General features: G+C 41.7%; 1 protein-coding gene across 2 annotated transcripts in view; it reads right to left on the reverse strand.

Moving 5' to 3' along the window:
* mtor (mechanistic target of rapamycin kinase) overlaps positions 1–22,325 on the reverse strand; it is a 427,661-nt gene that overhangs the window by 47,467 nt on the left and 357,869 nt on the right. For both annotated transcript variants that reach the window (XM_034171997.1, XM_034171996.1), the window contains exons 38-41: positions 6,564–6,681; positions 5,882–6,079; positions 4,280–4,380; positions 3,947–4,043 (exon numbers count right to left, since the gene is read on the reverse strand). In XM_034171997.1, the coding sequence (XP_034027888.1) occupies positions 3,947–4,043; positions 4,280–4,380; positions 5,882–6,079; positions 6,564–6,681 (514 nt within the window). The remainder of the gene's footprint in view (positions 1–3,946; positions 4,044–4,279; positions 4,381–5,881; positions 6,080–6,563; positions 6,682–22,325) is intronic.

The raw sequence follows: 22,325 nt of genomic DNA on the forward strand, positions 1-22,325 counted from the left end.
CTGCTCAACAAAATCTGTGATGTTATTTTCTGCTTAAACCGATTAGAAGCGGTCGCTCCCCAAATTTGCACTCACATTAAAAAAACTTTCTATTAAACATTACTGCTCACTATATATATATATATATATATATATATATATTATACAAATAATGGATGATAAGGATTCCAACATAGAGAAATATTGGATGAAGAAAAGTTATATTGGATGAGGTGTAGCCGAGTCCAATATAACTTTTCTGAATCCAATATTTCTCTATGTTGGACGACTTGCCATCCATCAATTGTTATGTTGTCCACCCCCCTCCCAAATTAAGCAAACAACAAAGACTCAAGTAAATTAGATAAATTTATTTTGTTGTGAACAGCATATGATTTATTCTGATGCGATGAATGCTTCTAAAACGTCAGTAGCGTGCTTGTCTACCTTCTTAGTGTTTTTGGCATCCTTGGAGTTCAGTATTTCCACCAGTTCCTCCTCTGTGAACTCAGCAAACCTCGCTGGCAGACGATTTTCTGCTGTTGTTGACACATTTGTTGCCATTTTTTCAACCAGCGTCTGTCAGCTAGTTCCTGACCTTCGTATGCCGTGCTCTGATTGGCTAGCTGTTGGCAGTAAGCTCTAATGCTATTGGTCAGTGGGAAGCAATCCAATATAACTTTTGGCCCTAGCCTTTTTGGATCCTTTTGGATCCAACATAACTTTCTGGCGCCAAGCATGCCAAAATACAGGTAAATGATGGACAGAGAGGTTAATCTGTGAATGGCTTTTGCAATCTGAGTGGAGAACATACATACATACATACATATATACATACATACATATATATATATATATATATATTTTTTTTTTTTTTACAGTGGGGAAAGAAAGTACTTGATACACCTGCGATTTTGCAAGTTCACCCACTTACAAGTTATGGAGGAGGCTGACATTTTCAGCATATGTGGAGTTTTACTGTGAGAGACAGAATCTTAGAAAAAATCCAGGAAATCACACTGTATGAGTTTTAAATAATTTATTTGCATTTCATTGCATGAAAAAGGTATTGATACATTAGAAATACAGAACTTAATACTTGGTACAAAAACCTTTGTTTGAAATTAGAGACTAAATGTAGGACATGTAAAGGCTTGAGCAGGGGTACCTTGCGTGCGGTGCAGGATTTTAATCCATGACGGTGTAGTGTGTTACTAATGGTCCTCGTTGTGACTGTGGTCCCAGCTCTCTTCAGGTCATTGATCAGGTCCTGGCGTGTAATTCTGGGCTGATTCCTCACCGTCCTCAAGATCATTGATACACCACGTGGTGAGCTCTTGGAGGGGGCCCCAGACCGAGGGAGACTTAGTGTTGTCTTGAACTCCTTCCATTTTCTGACAATTGCACCAACAGTAGTAGACTTCTCACAAAGCTGTTTGGCTATTCTCCTGTAGCCCATTCCAGTCTTGTGAAGGTCGATGATTTTATCCCTGGTGCTCTTACACAGCTCTATGGTCTTGGCCATTGTGGAAAGGTTGGGGTTTGTTTGTGTGTGTGCACGTGTCTTTTATACTCATGAGTTTGAACAGGTGCAGGTAATACAAATAATGAGAGGAGAATAAGAGGGCTTCTTAAAGGAGAACTAAGAGGTCTGTAAATGCCAGAATTCTAATGTATCAAATACCTTTTTCATGCAATGACATGCAAATAAATTATTTAAAACTCATACAGTGTGATTTCCTGGATTTTTTTTTTAATTCTGTCTCTCACAGTAGAACTGCACATATGCTGAAAATGTCAGCCTCCTCCATAACTTGTAAGTGGGTGAACTTGCAAAATTGCAGGTGTATCAAGTACTTTCTTTCCCCACTGTATATTTACCCAGAAACGCAGCAGAATTAGCAGCCAAAGTGACCAGCCAGTAACATCACCATGACGACATCCGTGAGGTGTCTTCTAAATCACTCCAGAGGTGATATAAGGTTACAAAAATAGCCTTTCCAGTTTTAGAAGTGTTTCTTTGTCGCTAGCGATTACATAATATATGAAAAAGATGTTAGATTTACCCAGAAATACAGAATTAGCAACCATAGAGACCAGCCAGTGACATCATGGTGGCTCTCTACTCTGATTGGCTGTCAACACCCTGCCCAACCCCCAAAAAGTGGATTTGCATGATCCACAGCATAAAAATAGGAAACAGAATGTGATCTTTTGACCTTGTAAAACTGGTCAAGGTTAGCCATCTTTGAACTTGTCCAAGGTCTGTGTCCCAAGAGTGTTCTCTGTGAATTTGAAGATCCTAGTAGTAATAGTAGTGGAGTATACAGACGGACGGACGCAAAACCTTCACAATACCCAATGGCCATATTTTGATGACCTCGGGTAATGAAAATGGCATGCTCAAATTATTCAATATTTGGCACACTCATAGTCCCCAAAGCAGTGAATTAATTGCATGTTGGCCTCAACTAACAATGTGTGATTTTAGGCTTACTGGGTTTTGTATATGAACCTTGATATATGTGTATTTAAAAAAATTGAAAATCATGAAAAAGTTCAATATTTTTTGTCTGTTATTTCAGAAACTACAGCTCCACAAAGAAAGAAAGAAAGAAAGAAAGAAAGAAAGAAAGAAAGAAAGATAGATCTCTCAAAATATTAGAATATTTCATTTCAAGTTTGAGTAACTAAATTTTTATACAGTATAAATACCTTGAACCTCTCAGTCTAGTTCATTGCAAACAACCACAATCTTGTGAAAGATTGCTGAGTTGACTGTTGACACATTGAATACCCTCCACAAGGAGGTTAATCCACAGAAGGTCATTGCTGAAAGGGTTGGCTGTTCACAGAGCGCTGTATCAGAGAACATTAATGGACAGTTGACTGGAGGGGAAAAGTGTGGCAGGAAAAGATGCACAGTAACAGGGATGACCGGAGCTTTGCGAAGATTGTCAAGCAAACCTGATGCAAGAACTTGTGGGAGCTTTACAAAAAGTAGACTAAAGCTAGCCAATGTAAGAAGAGTCACCACAAACAAATGTGTCCAGGAAATGGACTAAAAATGTTGAATTCCTCATGTCAAGCCACTCCTGAACCAGAGAAACAATGTCAGAAGTGTCTTACCAGGTCACAGGTGGTCCAAAATCCTCTTTTCAGAGGAAAGTAAATTTTGCATTTCATTTGGAAATCAACATCCCAGAGTCTGCAGGAAGAGTGGAGAGGAACAGAATCCAATTTGCTTGAAGTTCACTGATGATTTTGGGTACCATGTCATCTGCTGGTATTGGTTAACTGTGTTTTATCTAGTCCAAAGTCAACACAGCTGTCTACCAGGAGATTTTAGAGCACTTCATACTTCTATCTGCTGACAAACTTTATGGAGATGGTGATTTCCTTTTCCAGCAGGATGTGGCACCTGCTCATAGTACAAAAACTACTAGTAACTGGTTTGCTGACTATGGTTATACTGGACTTGATAACTACCTTGGCAATGCCCCATAGATTCTCTATGGGGTATTGTCAAGAGGAAGATGAGAGACACCAGACCCAACAATACAGATAAGCAGAACACTACTATCAAAGCAGCCTGGGCTTCCACAACACCTCAGTAGATCAACAGGCTGATCACCTCCATATCATGGTGCACTGATGCAAGAATACATGCAAAAGGCCTTGAGGGCATAAATGAACATACTTTTCAGAAGTTTGGCATTTCTGTGGTATAAATCTTTTTTTTATTGATCTCATGAAATATTCTAATATTTTGAGATACATTTTTTTAGCCTTATAAACATACACAGAGATATACATACATACACACACACACACACACACACACACACACACACACACACACACACACACACACACACACACACACACACACACACACACACACACATATATGCACAAACATAATATGTGTATGGATTTCTTCCAAAAATGAGTATCAGCCTGTTACCTGTAGCCACGTGTCTATCTGAATGGTTTTGATGCCTTCCACGAGGGCTTCATTCACCTCAGGCCAGTGACCATAATCAAACCACAAAGTCAACACCCTGAAAACACACACACACACACACACACACACACACACACACACACACACACACACACACACACACACACACACACACACACACACACACACACACACACACATTACTACCAACAGAAAATAGCATGAACAGTCCCAAAACCAACCACTAGAGGCCAGCCTATCCCTGCAGTACAGGTCTCTGAGATGAACAGACTGATTGACTAGTTATCTGGTGTGTGTTAGTCTTTTTGTCACCTGAGGGTATCCTGCAGGTTATTGCCTCTGGACAGGGAAATGGAACGGAAAAAACCTTGAACAGCAGGAACCGTGTACAGCAGTAATGTCTTAGAGAGGTCCTATGGAAAAAAGACACACAACAAACACATTTTTATATGTGTGGCACAAAGATGAAGGCCATGTGGGAAGAAAAGGGGATTGAACTGGGAGTAAGAAAACATCCATTTAGACTGCAAATTCCTGAATTTGTATTTATTAAGGATGGCAAAGGCTGAAAAAAAGCATCTGGTTTTCCTGCGCTTTAGGGCAACTGATGATAATTTTACAAACACCTAAAACAGAGCTTTCCAAAAAATAGTCAAGCCCACTGTTAGTGGAAGAACCCTTTGGTCCTTGTGCAGGAGGCTCTTTGAAGACTTTGGGCCCTATTTTGATCATCTATACTCGTAGCTCAATGCATTTGTGATGTGACCTATTTGCCATTTACACTGTGCCTAATCTAAGCACAAAATAATTTGCAGGGCACAATGGAGCTCTATTCAGTGTCTTAATTAATCAGTGTTTTGGGTATAATATGAATATTTATAACATATTGTCGTATGTAAGCTGGTGCATTGTTATCGAGATGGTAGACTCAAGTGACAGTTTTCTGGCAGAGATATGCGCACAACACATCAAAGTCCATGAGCAGATGATTTATGGTAGCAGCCACCAGAGATGTCAGAGGTAAAGCAGTGCAGCCCCATCGCCACCTTCACAGGTACACTTTCTGGAAGTTCACAATTTGAAACCTTGTCCTTTCCTTGGAAAATCTTAGAGGTTTAGGCAGGGTTTACATCATAAACCAGCCTATTCCATTATTGTGCTGTGGTCTTTTTTTTGTTTTTTGCGTGGAAGAATGTTGTGGGCCCACCTACCAAAGATGTATTTAAATATTGTGGCATATAAACACTATAAAAGCTTTGTGCTCAACTTCAGACAAGGTTTTTGTTGATCTATGGTGCAACTTCTTTCTGTTGTTTCACAACAGAAATGGACCATCACTGCACCTGACAACACCTTTTACCTGTGACCGCACATATGACCGCAAGTAATTTTGCAACTGAAACAACTCGGGCTTATGGTCTAGAAATTAAAAAGGTGGGCTTGTGATCAAAGGCCATTGGTTCAAATCCCTATCTGACTAGAAAAATCACTGAGGTCCCCTGAGAAAGGTCCTTAATTCCAGAGTTGCTTCTAGTGTGCCCCTGACCACCTTGTATGATAACACCCTGACAACTGTGTGTTAGTGTGTGTGTTTGAATGGGTGGACATGAGGCACCAGTGTAAAGTGTTCTGAGCATGACAATGATATCAGATGGCATACTTGGCAACTAGCAGTAACATTTGTGCTGAGCAGTACACTGCAACCTTGTGAGATATAGGGTCCTCTGTATCTATAGGTTTTACATTTGCAGAAATTTGACATGTTCTCAGGTGTACACATAAACCCATTCATATTTTTTGGATGCAATTAGAAATACCACAGGTCCTTGATGATTTTTAGTGACTTATGTGAAGAGGAATGAGGAGAAACGACTTCTGGGTGCATATATATATGCCTGTACAGGAAACCCTTACCTCATTGACCTTCTTCTGCCCTGGTGAGGGAACAGGACTGTGGCCATTGCTGTCGATCTCGCTGTCACTATTGCTAGCTTCACTGTTAGCGCTGGCGCCGCTGGCATGTCGCAGCTTCTTCTTCTCGTCACGCCCTTGGTTTTGGTGTTTGTAGTGCAGCACTGCCTCGAAATTCATTACTGCCCAGGCATGCCATGCCTGCCAACAGATGTTCAAACAGGGTGAAACAGGATTTCTAATAGCTGCTCATGGGAAATTAGGAATTTTCCATCTCACTGAGGGATACACAGCATGCCTGGCATAAGTATTTAATGTTTGTTTCCTTATGCAACCAGCTATTTAAAGTTGAAAGCCAAAGGGGGGGGCAGTGATAATTGACAGGAAGAGCAGTTTGCGTGTGTATCATGTTATCTTTGTAGCCTGCAGTGCAGGTACAAACAAGAACCAACAGACTCAGCTCTTCCAGCACAAGAGTATGATTTCATGAGTGGAATAAATGAGCGTGCCACAGACAACAAAAACTAAACAAACAAGTACTTCATGACATCTTTGTTTCAAGGGAAGCAAAAGGGGTCAGAGGTTTTCCAAGGCACAAGTCAGCCTCGAGCTGACACAGCTGGGATTTGATTTCTGCCAGAGTCAAGCCAAAAGTGAAAGGTTAGAGGTAAAGGTTAGGACTGACCTTGTACCAGTTACGGTCATGCTCAGTGGAATGGCTGTAATACTGCAAAACCTTGGGGATAGTACTCTCATTGATGCCCTGGAGACTGAGCTGCCACTCTCCCAGTTTCAGAAAACATCTGTGTGGAGAAAGAAATTCCAAGATTAATACTTAAAGAATAAAAAGTAAATAAACAATTTCTTCTGTCAGAATTATATTTATACTTTTGAATATTGCACCTACAGAAATCATTTCCAATCTAGTGCATCTCATTTTAAAATTACAAATTACTGACATCACATGGTTAATCACTGGTGGCCCTATCAACATTTAAAAAAGACTCATTGAAGAGTCACACATACTTTATTTGTTATAACTGCCACAGAGGTTGTTGTCATTGCTGTTTTGTGTCAGTTTGTGTCTTTGTCAGCAGGATATTCAAAATAGACACAAAGCTATTTCAATGATAACTGGTAGAGAGACAGACCTTTGTTCAAAGAACAGATTAAATCTTGTTGCAAATTCAGATCAAGGGCCAAATCTTGCCTTCAATCATTGATCAAAGGCAAGTCATTTAAATGTCAACTCCATTATTTATGGTTATGGTACAAGTAACTAACCTGTACTAAGTAACTTAGTCAGGCAACTGATTGGTTGCAGGTAACTGAGTAAATGTGAGTTGGGAGTAAGTGTAACTGAGTAACTCATAGGTCTAACACTGGCAATTTATGACACCCGACTGGCAACGTTTTTGGAAAAAAACATAAACTGATACCCAATGGCACCCAAACAGGTGTAAAGATTGGTAAAAGTAGTGTTGTAGAACATTTTACAAGATCAGGACATTGTGACATTGGGATACAGCATGATCCAAACCCGAGAACACACAGATGTGATTTGTGCAGAGCGGAGTAATATGTTGCAACATAGGTGACAAGGACATCCAGGTACAATATGGACTGAGAGGGATCTACTGCTCTCCATAAATATAAATCCCATGGGAAGCATCTCACGCTCCTCAACAGATAGTTGTGAGATGTAAATAGATACATTTTAACTTTGTAGACAAGTGCGGTAATAAGCATAAGTAATAATGCGGGAGTAGCACATAGACTGCATGACATAGGCTGGCACGTGCACAACAACAACAACATTTGTGTAATAGGACTTTATTCAGCAATAATCATCAATTATCAGTTACAAGTTGCATAATAGTGGAAAATATGAATTTTGGCTGATATTTTCTTCAATTTTGGAATTGGGATGCAATTTAAAGCCAAAGAATCTGCATTTGGAGACATCCTTAAGCTCTTATATCAGCAGTAATTGAATAACTGGTGAGGTGATGGTCTGGTGGTTTAGCACTGGGCTTGAGACCAGAGGATCCTCGAGCCCTTAGGCAAGGTCATTAATTCCTCAGTTGCTCCTGGTGTGCAGTCAAGTGCCTTGCATGGCAACACCCTGACATCAGTGTGTGCGTGTGTGTGCATGAGTGAATGCAAGACATCACTGTAAAGTGCTTTGAGCTTCTGATTCAGATGGGAAAGTGCTACATAAATGAATTAATTAATAATTTAAATGCAGTCCATTTACCATTTAACTGTTAACCTGAAAATAATCAACAGTAATTACTGGATGCACCTGTTATTTAGTCACATAAAAAATTCCTTTGCTCTAATCTGACAAAGCCTTTTGGCTTATAATATCAACTAAATTAAACAAATTATTCTGGCCTCATTAGATCATAACAGAAAACAATCCAGAAAAAAATGAGCATTCAGGGCTTAAAATAAAGAGTAACTATGAAGTCTTTGCAGAGTCCAAGTCAACTGAAGTGATATCAAATGTTGATAATCAGATCAGGTTTGGGAGCATGCTCATTTGCCCCATGTAGCTGCATGGACCACACCATATAACTGAGTCCTGCATGGCAACCACCCAGGCAGACAACCAGTCCATACCCACATGTCAAAAGTAACCATTTATCTGCTACAGCGATGTGAAACATGAGCGTCCCCTTGGCATTCTGCATTTGCTGGGGTCCTTAAACTGAGGCAGCTACATGCTGGATAACACCCCAAAAAAATGTGCCACATGGCCAAAATGTGGTAGGTGATGTTTCCTCATGATGCAAGTAGTGCTTCTTATCTCAGTCTCACTAACCGTTTATTTGGTACAAAATCCTACCAGCTGTATCCAAACATCCTCCAAAGACCTGGTACCAAATACATAAACTCATCACATTAGGTTGCTGGTATTGTGCAAGTGTCACAACTAGACAGACACAAACGACAAGGACCCTAAAGACTTGGTCCTAAGAAATAACAGAATCTCTCAACACATTACAGACACACGTCTGATGGCTGTCAGCCATTGAAAGACTGAATCCTGATTCAAATTTAGACACTCCAATTCCACACTCAGCTTTTCACATGCCGCAATCAGGGTACCCATTGAGGCCACAAAGAAAGAAAGACATGATACGAATTGAACCATTGATGGCACACTGCAGAGCATTGTGCAGAATAACTGTTAGTTTTAAATATACTTTCTTTAGTAGACTGTGACAGATGTCAATACTGTTAATACAACCAGAGTCATGGCAAGTAAAGCAGATACAGGCTCATAAAGAGTTGACAGTGATGTTCAGTACAGCAAAAGGAAGTCCATTAAGAGGAAATGATACACAATTTGGAAATCATAGAGGCATTTATCAAAAGTATCACGACTCTTAAGCATAGTACATTTATTTGATGAAAGGTTTTTGAAGTTACATCAAGAGATTTTCAATAATCCCAAACAGTTTTCCTATAATTTAGCATGACAGTCAGAACACTGTGTCATCCATGAAGAAAAACTTGCCCTATTAATCACTCTAAAAACAGATACTAGCAGGAAAAACAGTCAAACTAATTATGATTGGCTGAGAAAAGACAATAAAATTCACATACAGGTAAACTCAGTCCTATATTGTGTGTCTCTCAGCAGGGACACTGTTATTTGCAAAGCCTGTGCAATAACTTGTCATTTGTTATATCATTCATTTTGAGAGCTTTTCCATGTGTGTACTGTTTGGGTTCAGTCTGACTATTGAAACAATTCTCCTAAACGGCAGAGACCCATTAACAGTTTAATGGTTTAGTGAGGCAGGAGAAAGATGATGTATTTGGGTGTTTCAGTCCTTTAGAAAAACATGTTGATTCAGGCAGTCGACACCACAGTTATTAAGTTCCAGTAAAATGCAGTAATTTTACTTTGAATTCTTTGGTGAGAGACAAGAGGCGGCTATGTGATTGAGAGAATGTGTGTCTGACAGAGCAGTCCAGGTGTGTGCCATATCACACAGCCAACCTGTAGCTATGAAAGTGTGTCAGCACGTCTGGAGAAATAACATCCCATCTGAGATTATACAGGCGTTTTCTCTGACATGCATTCCTCAGACTGACTGTTACTGTCTGGTAGATGGAAAACAGAATAACGCCGCTTTTCCCATGATGCCAGGCTTGTGTTTTGGCATGTGCGATTTATGAGGTGGGTACGTGCACGTCTGCTGTGTTGTTTGTGCATGAGGACAAATGAAACTTAACATGGGATAACAGAGAATCACATAAATATTTAAACTTCAGTTGACGACAGCTGATAATTTTGAGTCATTTGATCATATTATTTGACCCACATACACATAAAGACCCCGGTCTTTATGTGCATGTGGGTCTTTCAACATTGATTTGTCAATGCTGCACACAAACAAACAAGCACATGAAAATTTCTAAGCAAACTGCGATTCAGCAATTTGCAATTCTTGAAAATGTGCATAAATTCTGGCACACCTCTGACCATGCCACCATGATAAACTCTGCTTAACTAAGATACATGTGGCAACAAAGCTTAAAACTAGGAACATGAGCAGAGGTTCAACTCAACTAATGACAGCAAATTAACACCTGAAGCTAACATGGCAGAGTTTCAAAGCAGCCTGGATAGCATTAGCAAACAAATCCAAGCTGTGCAGAACAAACTTAAAAACGGGCCTAAAATCATTCAAAGATGTTACAGCTCAAATGAGAAGTGAGCTGAGAGAACTCAGACAAAACACTGACCAGAGGTCTGAAAAATGACCACAGACGCTGGGGAATAAACCGAGAAGATAAGTGCTGCTCTGGCGCGCACGGAGGAAATAGAGTCATGGAGTCATGAAGCAAACTGTGCACTCCTTGAAATAATACAAGAGCAGAAAATGATTATAGATCAATCAATCAATCAATCAATCAATCAATTTTATTTATATAGCGCCAAATCACAACAAACAGTTGCCCCAAGGCACTTTATACTGTAAGGCAAGGCCATACAATAATTACATAAAAACCCCAACGGTCAAAACGACCCCCTGTGAGCAAGCACTTGGCGACAGTGGCAAGGAAAAACTCCCTTTTAACAGGAAGAAACCTCCAGCAGAACCAGGCTCAGGGAGGGGCAGTCTTCTGCTGGGACTGGTTGGGGCTGAGGGAGAGAATCAGGAAAAAGACATGCTGTGGAGGGGAGCAGAGATCAATCACTAATGATTAAATGCAGAGTGGTGCATACAGAGCAAAAAGAGAAAGAAACACTCAGTGCATCATGGGAACCCCCCAGCAGTCTAAGTCTATAGCAGCATAACTAAGGGATGGTTCAGGGTCACCTGATCCAGCCCTAACTATAGATAAAGCATAGATAAATAGATAAACTGGATGATCTGGAATTGAGGGTTAGACAGAATAACCTACAGATTTATGGCATGCAAGAGGAGGCCGAGTCAAAGAACAACTCTGTCGCACAGTTTATGGACAAATGGCTCTGTGAAAAATTTTCTATAAACTCTAACTTCCGGATTTAATGCGCACATTGAGGCTTAGCTCTAAAACCAAAACCTGGCCAGCCTCCCAGATCCATTGTCCTCAGTTTCTACCAGTTCAAAGTGAAGGAGATGACACTGAAAAAAGCCTGGGAGAACATAAACAGTCCTCTTCGGTGGACACAGGATATATTTTGACCATGACTACTCAGTGATGACGCTACAACAACGTAAATCTCAACATCAAGGGGATCTTAAAGAGAGAAAGCTTCTGTTTTCAGACACCTCTCAACAAAATGCGCATACACTGGACTAACAGGGTGAAAACCTATAGCAGTGCAGAAAAGGCAACCACCGACCTGTGGGAGAGAGGACACGATGTGGATAATGCAGCCACCAACACCGGAGGAATCACGCTCATCAAAAGAGTTCAGTCGACTCAAATTCAGTCTAGTACGACAGCAAGACTTCCAGCTCAAAGGAAACAATGCAGGATGACTATCTACATCAGCATCACTTGAGTTAAATTGAACATGAGAATGACATAACTTGCTAAGGGCAACTAAAGCCCAGTTAAGTATGTAACTTGCTGTGGTAGGTTATAGATAAATGGATTGTTGGCTTAAAAGCGACTGAAATACAGCTGTAAGGACTGGTATATTAATCCTACATGGGTTAAATCTCATTACCAGATGGGGGCCCTTTTCTTACGTGAGGCTTTGCCCCTCAAAACAAAGAGTCAGTGGAAGAGGAGGGTTGCTGATCTCTCTTTGTTATAGTATATAGTTAAAACAAGTAAGCTGTTCTTGAAAATGTTATATGTTCATGAATGTTCAACTGAAAGTCTGTGGGGGAACCACCACAAAGTGGACAAATGGTTTATGGACACCAAACAATAAGAAATTAAATTCCTTTCTAGTCAACAAGGAGCTGCGTCAGTCAACAAGGAGCTGCGTCAGTCACAGTCAGTCAGAGCTGCGTGTCGTCAGAGCGAGCTGTAAAAAGTTTGTACCTGAGTTTTCAGAGGTGGTGTTTGTAGTTGCCATCTGCCACGCCGGTGTTTGCCAACCCGGACAGTGGGAATACCACCTCAACCGGCAACTTAGCCCCGCGACTGGACAGCAACAACGTCCGAGGCCCGCCCAACGTGGTGAATTCACTGAGGCCGCGCGCTGCGTCATTAAAGCTGCGCGTCACGAGTGCCGCTTCCCCGAGGCCTCGTGCAGCCACCGCGGATCCATCAGCGCGGAAACACCGAGGCCGCGCGGCACCAGCGCAGTGCAGATCCATCCCGGTGACAAACAACGCAGGCTGTTAACATCGGCGATCGACAAGCTGCTCATAAGCCGACCATGGGGCCTAAGAAGGTTCTGACAGCGGAGGAAGGTGACGATATTAAAAAATCTCTGGACTTTCTATCAGAGGAGATTTCTGTTGTGAAGCAGCAACAGAAATCAATCATGGATCTGGTGGAGGAGGTGAAGGCATTACGGCTCCAGAACGCCGAGAAAGACCGGCATCTGGTGCAGCTGGAAAATCGAGTGGCTGAATTGGAGCAGTACACCAGAATTAACGACGTCATCATCACAGGTCTTCACATCAAACCACGGTCCTACGCACGGGCGGTAACAGATGAGAGCGGAGGGGAGCCCAGTGAACAGGAGGTCAGCTCTGTGGAAAAACAGGTTGCTGATTTCCTCCTATCTAAAGGTATAGAAATGGATTTAAATAACATTTAAGCGTGCCACCCTCTGCCCTGGAGAAATGACGGTGATAAACGAACCGTCATCATGAGATTCATCAACAGAAAACACAAAACAGCACTGTTAAAACAAGGAAGAAAACTGAAAGGGACAAACGTATTCATCAATGAACATCTCACCAAACGGAATGCCGACATCGCCAGGAAAGCACGCTTCTTAAAGAAACAGGGAAAAATCCAGCACACATGGACTTCAAACTGTAAAATATTCATCAAACTGAACGGATCACCAGAACAAGCAAAGGTTATGGCAATAAGGAACATCAAGGAGCTGGACAAATATGAACAATAGGTATGAGGACTCAAACACATCACAGCACCATGATGCAGACTGGAGCAACCCACTCATCCACATCATCTACACCCGGAGACAAGAGAGACATAATGACTAAGGATAATGATCCGTTTATTTCTGCCCAGGAGCTCTGTCTAGATACATTTAATTATAATAACTCTGCTAACCACCCCTTTGAATCTGAAAATGATCCTGATACCTTTTTCAGTGAGAATATTGTGAGACAGTGCAAATATTTTACAGAAGAACAATTCAAAAATTATAAAATCAATGATGAAAATTTTTCAATTATATATTTCAACAGCAGAAGTCTTTCTCGTAATCTGTCCACTATTAATGATTGTTTGAAAACACCCAAAAAATGTTTTTCAGTTATTGCAATTTCAGAAACATGGTTAAATGAGGATAATAAAGATCTGGTATATCTTGATGGTTATTGTTGGATTTATGTATATATGGATATGTCAGTTATCACACATTCTTTTATTATACATTCTTCTAGTCTATATTCCTTATATTATACATTCTTTTATTAATACTTTAGTAATGGAAATAAACTCATTGTATCTGTTAGAAGTCTGTTGCTGACTTCTTGATGACCTCTTGATAAAGTATGTTACAAATGAATGATTACATGAGTTGTTTTTATCCTTGCAGTTAGAGAGAAAAAGGAACTTATGTGATGTCGCAAAGCGAGGTCAGAAGAGTTGATGTCCAAAACAACTTATCAAACCATTAAAAATATAATAAAATATAAAATAAATAATAAGGAATGAAAATGTTTGTATATGATCATATGAATTGCTTTTGTGCAAAAGAATTGTAAAGATTGAATATGATTCCAAAAGAAAGTATGCTGTATTGCAAATTGTGTTACTAGCTGTGTTGCCAAATGATGTTTCTACTGCACGCATGTGGTTTCAACCACAGGAAAGAACAAAAGGTTAACCGACATGTGCTGACTGAAGATAACACCTGAAGAACGGAGCCCAGGAGAGAAGTCCTGACCGCACCTTCCCCAAACCAGTAGCCTGAGGTCGCAGAAACCAGAAGTCGCAAATCTTGCTCAACTGTAGTTGCAAGACCTGTTTATGATTGCTCAACTGCTTATGCCACGTATGCTGACAACCGCACCTGTATGACGTCCTAATAAAAAGAGCGAGAGTGCAGCCAGAGTTTAGTGCAGTTTGGAGATTGTTAGAATAGTTTGTCTCTGTGCTGCACTCCTCGCGAGCATTTACAATTGAATTCTACTCTCTGACTCTTATTTGACTGTTGTGTCTTTCTCTGTTACAGTTTTATGATGTTTACGTGGTTTTAAACCTAACATTACTTTGGTCCTTCGAGCCGGATGTCAACATACCTGAAGGGTTCCAGCGGACGAGACTGACACCAGGAAAATCCTTGGCCAAGGTACCGAGACCCTTTGACGGGACTGGCTCGGTCCGCCGGCTGGGATCCGGAAGGTTGAAGACTAATCCGTGAGGGGAAGACAGCGGTTGAGTGAGTAGAATTTTAATTGAAAAACAAACTATAAGTATGTGTGGTGACAGGTAGTCACATAAACGGACAGGACAGTGAATAGTGACAGGAAGTCATGTTAAAACCCTGAGAATTCTAGACAATGTCAGGTAATGTTAAACGCAGTTAAACCCCGTAAGGGTGAACAGAATCCTCTAGTATCGAACTAGTTAAACTCTGTATTAGGAGGCACGGGCTCCTCTGGCGTCTAAATTAATACCGGTGAAAAAGTGTGACAGTGTAATAAAGGTGACTGAATGAGAGTGACGGGTCATTAGATCCTCCTCTATATAAAATTACGGGAAAGTAAACAGCGACCACTGGTCAGAGGCAGAGGCAAGGATTTCCCGCTTCCTTCGGGGAGGAGAAAGGGAACTCACTGGCTGGTGGAAAATTAAATTCGCTGTCCCGTAAGAAGCACATAACCAGTGTTTAGAACACTGTAGGTGTTGAAAACCCACTGGTCTAAATTTTATCTTTATAAAAACAAAAAAGATAAAAATAACGTAAAAATGGGGAAGTCAAACAGTAAGACACAAAGGCAGGCTCCGCGGGACCGTCTAGGTAACAAAGATTGGAAATTTATGGAACAAAAAGATCCTACACATGTCTCATATTTAGACACATGGATTACAAAACATGGATTCGACGGCCAAATAAACAGACCATCATTGTCAAAATTAAGAGAATCTATTAAAAAGAAAAACAAAAATGATGAGTGGAAAATGATGAAGGAGGGATGGAACAAAATTATTGCATGGGAGGAAGCTGCAGATCAAAGACGAGAAGGTGAGAGGAAGAGTAGGGAGAAAGACAGGGAAAAACAAAACAAGACTGAAGGAGGAAATTCAGAAATTTTCTTGCACAAAAAGGAGGACGATGAAACCACCTGTCCACCCATAAGAGTGCAAGTGTATGTTGAAGAAAGACGCGGAGAAAAGGAACAGATAAATGACACCAAATCAGAATCAAAACAAACTGAAAAAATGACTGATTCTACAAAACCAAGTCTGTATCCAGACCTGGAGCAACAAACGGATGACAAACCACCAGCATATCACTCACCGCCGCCCCAGAGACCAGTTACAAGGTCCTTGACACGATCTCGAGAAATTCTGTCCCCTCCCAGTGCACCTGAAGCATCAGGGTGGGATTGGGTTAAACTAAAGGGCTCAAAATCACCACCCGTATACTCACTTGATGGTACAGAACAGTACCCCATGATACAAGTAGCTAATCCAAATGTGGCGGTGGATCAAAGACCTACACTTTTGGTCTACCGCACTTGGACAATGGACGACATAAAGTCCGCATTAACAGGGGTGGCGGATCCTCAAGAAGATGTTGAACAGTGCTGTCGAGATTTAGAAAACCTCCGTGGTTCATATAATTTAGATGGCACGGAGGTCCAGCAGGTTTATATGGGAGCTTTAAAGAAATACTGGGGGGTTGTAAAAGGGGATTGGTCACCTGCAAGTGGCGACGGCACAGCTTTACCACATAATAGCGACATACTGACCCAGCGAGTGACAGCGTTACAAAAACGAATCAAAGAAAAATTCAAAAAACAAGCTAATTATGCTGATATTAATCGTACTAAACAAAAAGACGATGAACCTTTTGAAGATTACAAGTTAAGAATGGAAAAGGTTTTCCGTGCAAACAGTGGTCTAGTACCAGAGCAGGAAGAAGGAGTATACGAACAACAACTCAAAAACGCCCTCCATCAAAACAGCAAACAGGGAGTTAAACATTGGATTGAAAAACACATGATAAATTTTCCCACATCCACGTTAGATAACTATGTTGACCATGCTATGCATGCTGATAAGGTCCAAAGTCAGAAGAAAAATACAGGGAAAACACCTGCTGTTTTCCTGGCTGACCTGACCGATGATCCAAACGAGGACCTCTATTATCAAAGAGGATACCCGGATCGTGGTCAACAAGGCCGAGGGAATTTCAAGGGAAGATTTCAGGAAGGACGCCGACACATAGAACAGAGAGGTGGACCTCCACGTTGGAGTCAAAATAGCGACAGATTCAATGACAGGGGAAATCAGAAGAGACAGGACTTTCCACCACCAACAGGGCCGCGACAGTGTTGGATCTGTAATGAGGAAGGACACATCTCTCGGGACTGTCCTCGCAGAGGACAAAACACACATCAGAGTAAATGACTAACCGACCAATCACCAAAATTAGGTCTAGACATGCCTGTTGATCTTGATCTGCAGGAACTCATGTCAGTTGAAAGTGTCCGACCAGAAATAACGCTTTTGGTGAATGGACACTCTGTGTCCTTCTTGTGCGATTCAGGTGCCTGTAAGACAACCTGTAATGTGAAGATTCCTGGTGTCCATCGCGGAAGCGAAATATATTGGGTTCGATCAGCAAATGGGAAAATTACACCAGTCCCACTGTCTGACCCAATATGGCTGCGGGACCCTGAGGGACAATCATGTTACATGCCTATTTTACTGATGCCTGAATGTCCAGTTAATCTGTTGGGCAGAGATGGACTTTGTCAACTGAGACTAGCACTGGTGCCTCAGGGGAATAATATGATTGTGAAGCGAAAAAATGATTTACAACCTACAGATCTTAATGTCCTGACCACTGATGCAACTGATAAGTTTTATTACACATTGGATATTCCAAATGTTGAACCGCAAAACTTTGCTTCTTTACTCCTAAATTGGGGAAGGGACACCCTAACACAGGTCCAGGACGAAATGTCAGCAGAACAACTCCACATAACTATGTGGTACAAAAATACGCCAGGTCCCGACTTGCAATATGAAACCACCTTACGCACTCTTCCTACTCCACGACCGTTGGTGACCTATATCTACAGTGATGGGATCTCCAACGCGGCGTGCGGAGTGGAACAGTTATCGGACGCTGTGATGCATTTGTACAAACAAAGCGGGCCACCACACGTTTCCCTGTTCAAAGATTCTGTTGTCCCTTGGCATTGCTTATCAGCACTAGTGGACATGGGACAAAAAACCACCAATTGGGTGAGGAAAACTAGGGATATTTGGGAAAGCCCTCAGACAGGGTTGACTAGGACTCAAATTTATCTTCCAATCGACGCTCCTGTTGGAGTTCATACTGATGATAGCTCTGATGCATGAAATTTTGTACTAACTCAAGAAGAGCAGTCACTCCTTACGGAAGTACCGCCACATTTGTGGTCTTCAGGGCCAACTGATGTTGGACTAGTCAAGGGAGCACTACCTGTAGTCATCAGGCCAAAGACTGAATACAGACCTTGTATCAGACAATATCCATTAAAACCCGATGCATTGGAAGGCATCAAACCCGTCATAGCAGATCTTATTCAAGCAAAGGTCATTGTGGAGTGTCCTGATTCACCATGCAACACTCCAATTTTTCCGGTGAAAAAGGCAGCTCCTTCCACTGGTTGGAGAATGGTCCAGGACTTACAGGCTGTTAATAATGCTGTAGTCCAGAGGGCACCTTGTGTACCTGACCCACATACATTGCTGAATTCTCTTCGACCTGATGCTACGTTCTTCACGGTTGTGGACATCAGCAATGCCTTTTTCTCCGTTCCTGTAGACAAGGATAGTCAGTTCTGGTTTGCTTTCACCTTTGCGGGAAAGCGATACACGTTTACTCGCCTACCGCAGGGCTATTGTGAAAGTCCCACAATTTATTCGCAAGTAATGTCTGCCAGCATGGCATCCTTTGTTCCACCAGGAAACAGTCAAATTCTCCTGTATGTTGATGATATTTTGCTGGTCTCACCCGATAAAACAACATGTGTAGGAGACACTCTTGCTCTATTATTCCACCTGGCGAAAGAAGGTCACAAAGTCAGTAAGAATAAATTGCAGTTGTGGAAAAATGAAGTAAAGTATTTGGGTCACAATTTGAGTTGTGAAGGACGAACACTCGTAGCAGACAGGAAAACAGCCATTCTACAGGCCCCCAAACCACTGACTAAACGACAAGTGATGTCCTTTTTGGGCCTGACAAACTATTGCAGAAGTTGGGTGCCTGACTATGCACAAATTGTGCACCCTTTAAACAGATTAATGTACACTGAAGACATTTCAATGAACACAACTGTTAAATGGACCCCTGAAGCAGAAGACGCATTTTCAAAAATAAAACAAGCATTAACCTCTGCAGCTGCTTTGGCACTTCCAAATTATAACAAAACTTTTGTACAAATGATTGACTGTAAGGGCCACTTTATGACTTCCGTACTCACACAGCAACATGGAACCAAACTCCGCCCAGTTGCGTACTACTCTGCCAAATTGGATAGTGTGGCTTGCGCCCTCCCCCATTGTGTACGTGCTGTTGTGGCAGCATCAATGGCTGTGGAATGCAGTGCTGGCGTAGTCCTCTTCCACCCACTAATCCTCAAAGTGCCACACGCAGTGTCGGCATTGCTGCTACAAACCAACATGACCTTTTTATCACCGGCACGCCATCTGTCTTGCACGGCCACGCTGCTGTCCCAACCGCATGTCACAATCGAACGATGCACCACACTGAATCCTGCAACTTTGATTCCACTTCCTGATGACGGGGAACCACATGACTGTCTAGATTCGACTCAGACTGTAGCAAAATCCAGACCGGACTTACAAGACACGCCCCTGACACTTGGCGATGTAGTTTTCGTGGATGGATCTTCTAGGAAGAATGATATGGGCATAACTTTAACAGGTTATGCTGTAGTCACAAATACTCGCGTTCTGCGAGCCGAGCGCCTGCCACCGCATTTCTCGTCTCAGGCTGCAGAGCTAATTGCTCTCTCACATGCCTGCACCTTATATAAAGACAAACCAGTCACTGTTTACACTGACAGTCAATATGCATTTGCGTCCGTTCATGTATTTGCTCAACATTGGAAAAACAGGGGGATGGTGACCTCCACTGGTAAACCTGTCACACATGGAGAACAACTAAACCGCCTCCTGGCTGCTGTTCAGTTACCCTCCAAAATTGCAGTATGCAAATGTGCAGCTCACACAGGGAAATCTGACTCTGTATCTCAAGGAAATCATTATGCAGATATTTCTGCAAAGGCTGCTGCAGCAGGAGAGCTTAGTGTACTCCATGTTGACCCAGTACAGGACGTCACACTTCCTGTTGACAAACACAGTTTATCTTCTCAAGTTCTCTCTGATATGCAACATCAGAGTTCAGATGTAGAAAAGGACTTATGGACTAAACGCGGAGCTACTATCCGTGATGGCATTTATTGCTGACCATTGGGGAAACCCATTTTACCTAAAAATTTGTATAGATGGGCTGCCATATTGAGCCATGGAATTTCTCATGTCTCCACAAGGGGGATGATGAGCCAGATTAATGCCATCTATACAACCTTTGGATTTAACACGTACTCTAAACATTTTTGCAGAGCATGTCTCACGTGTGCCAAACACAACTCCCAAGGCAATTTGAGACCTAAAAGAGGAAAATTTCCCACTCCACAATATCCTTTTCAGGTTATACATATGGACTACATTCAACTAAGTAAAAGTGAGGGCAAAGAATATTGTTTAGTAATTGTGGATGCCTTTTCCAAATGGGTAGAACTTTTTCCAACCAAACGACCTGATGCATTGACTGTAGCCAAATCGTTATGCAAAAACATCATACCCCGCTATGGCATACCTGAACGAATCTATAGTGATAATGGCGCTCATTTTGTAAATGAAGTCATTAAAAACATAGGAACTATGTTTTGCATTGAACTAAAAAACCACTGTGCGTACCACCCTCAGAGCGCAGGATTAGTAGAAAGAACAAATGGAACAGTAAAAAACCGACTCAAAAAGACAATGGAAGAAACAGGGAGACCATGGACTCAGTGTCTTGAACTAGTACAGCTGTACATGAACATCACTAGTACTATAGGATTGACACCATTTGAGACCCTTTTTGGAAGACCATTTAAATTGCCTCACTTTAAAAGTCCCTGGGACATAGAAGATGAACCTAACCTAGCAGATTATATGAGAAAAATGCTCGAGAAACAGAAAACACCCACTGACGAAGAAACCCCCATCTCTCCACAGGACGACCTGTTGGTGAAACCGGGTGACTGGGTTCTAATCAGGAGCATCAAGAGGAAATGTTGGCATTCACCTAAGTGGGAAGGACCATATCAGGTCCTGTTGACAACCCCAACAGCCCTTAAAATAGCAGAGAGAGGAACTTGGGTACACCTCACACATGTTAAAAGAGTCATCTGGGCAAACCCGGTAATCAAGTAAGGGAAGTGAAGCAAAGTCTGGTAATAGTGTGGGATTCTGGTGTTAAGATCCAGGGTTGACACGAAAGCCAGTAAAGTTTTTACTGCCACTGACCTGAACTTAGGCTGACACCGGCTTTGACAAGATGGCCTTACCTAAACTGATGTGTATCACAGGAAGTATACAGGTGGTACTCCTGTTACTTATCTATTGGGGATGGTACTCATGGATTTCACAACGGTACTCGTGTAAAAGAATACCCCTAAGGGGGAAATTGGCTGAAAATTGGACAATTGACACTGTAAATAGAACTGAACAGGTGATCCATGAGTATGATCCTACGGTTAACAATTATGATTATGACCCTGCAATTGATGATTATAATCGCAACAGAGTGAGACGCTCTTTTTGTAGGGGAGGATGTACTGGGACTGCTGGGGCCAGACAGTTCACTAATCCTTGCTCCCCGACTACAACTGATACAGTCATTACCAGAGACCTTTATGTCTGTTACAATGCCACTCAGTTTGTTTCAAAAATTGTTATACCTTTTTCAATCATACGGGTGGGAGGACAGGCCACTCCAGAAATGAGTTCCGGCACTCACTGGAAATGGCATGAATGGTATCTCTCCAGTGTTGATTGGGACCAAGATTGGGGAACAATTTTTACGTATACTGGTAGTGACTGGACACCATATCCTACCACCCAGCATGCCAAAGAGTGGAAGCGTAGACTAACTCTGACTCGACATGATAACCATCTCCTGCTGTCGTTTAATACTACCGATCAGCCGCTTCTAGAAAAACCTCCCAGAATACACTCATATACAGAGGCATCTTGTTATCATTTAACATTATTTGTGTACAGGCCCGGTGTTTACACTGACCCACATACCGACTTCTCAATTTGTACTAACATAACAAAACGAACTGACTCTTCTCCGACGACACCCACAGCGGTAGGACTGTCATTGGGTCCACAAACGTCTGTGACAAAAATTCAGATCATAAATGGGAAAATTGAAACCGATGATTGGTTTTTGGTGACCACAGGAATTAGTGGACAAAGAAACAATTGGTTGCTCATGGCAGAGCAGGCAGCAAAACCTGCCAAAAAAGACTGT

Source organism: Thalassophryne amazonica, chromosome 6 (assembly GCF_902500255.1).
Source record: "Thalassophryne amazonica chromosome 6, fThaAma1.1, whole genome shotgun sequence".
Classification (NCBI taxonomy): Eukaryota; Metazoa; Chordata; class Actinopteri; order Batrachoidiformes; family Batrachoididae; genus Thalassophryne; species Thalassophryne amazonica.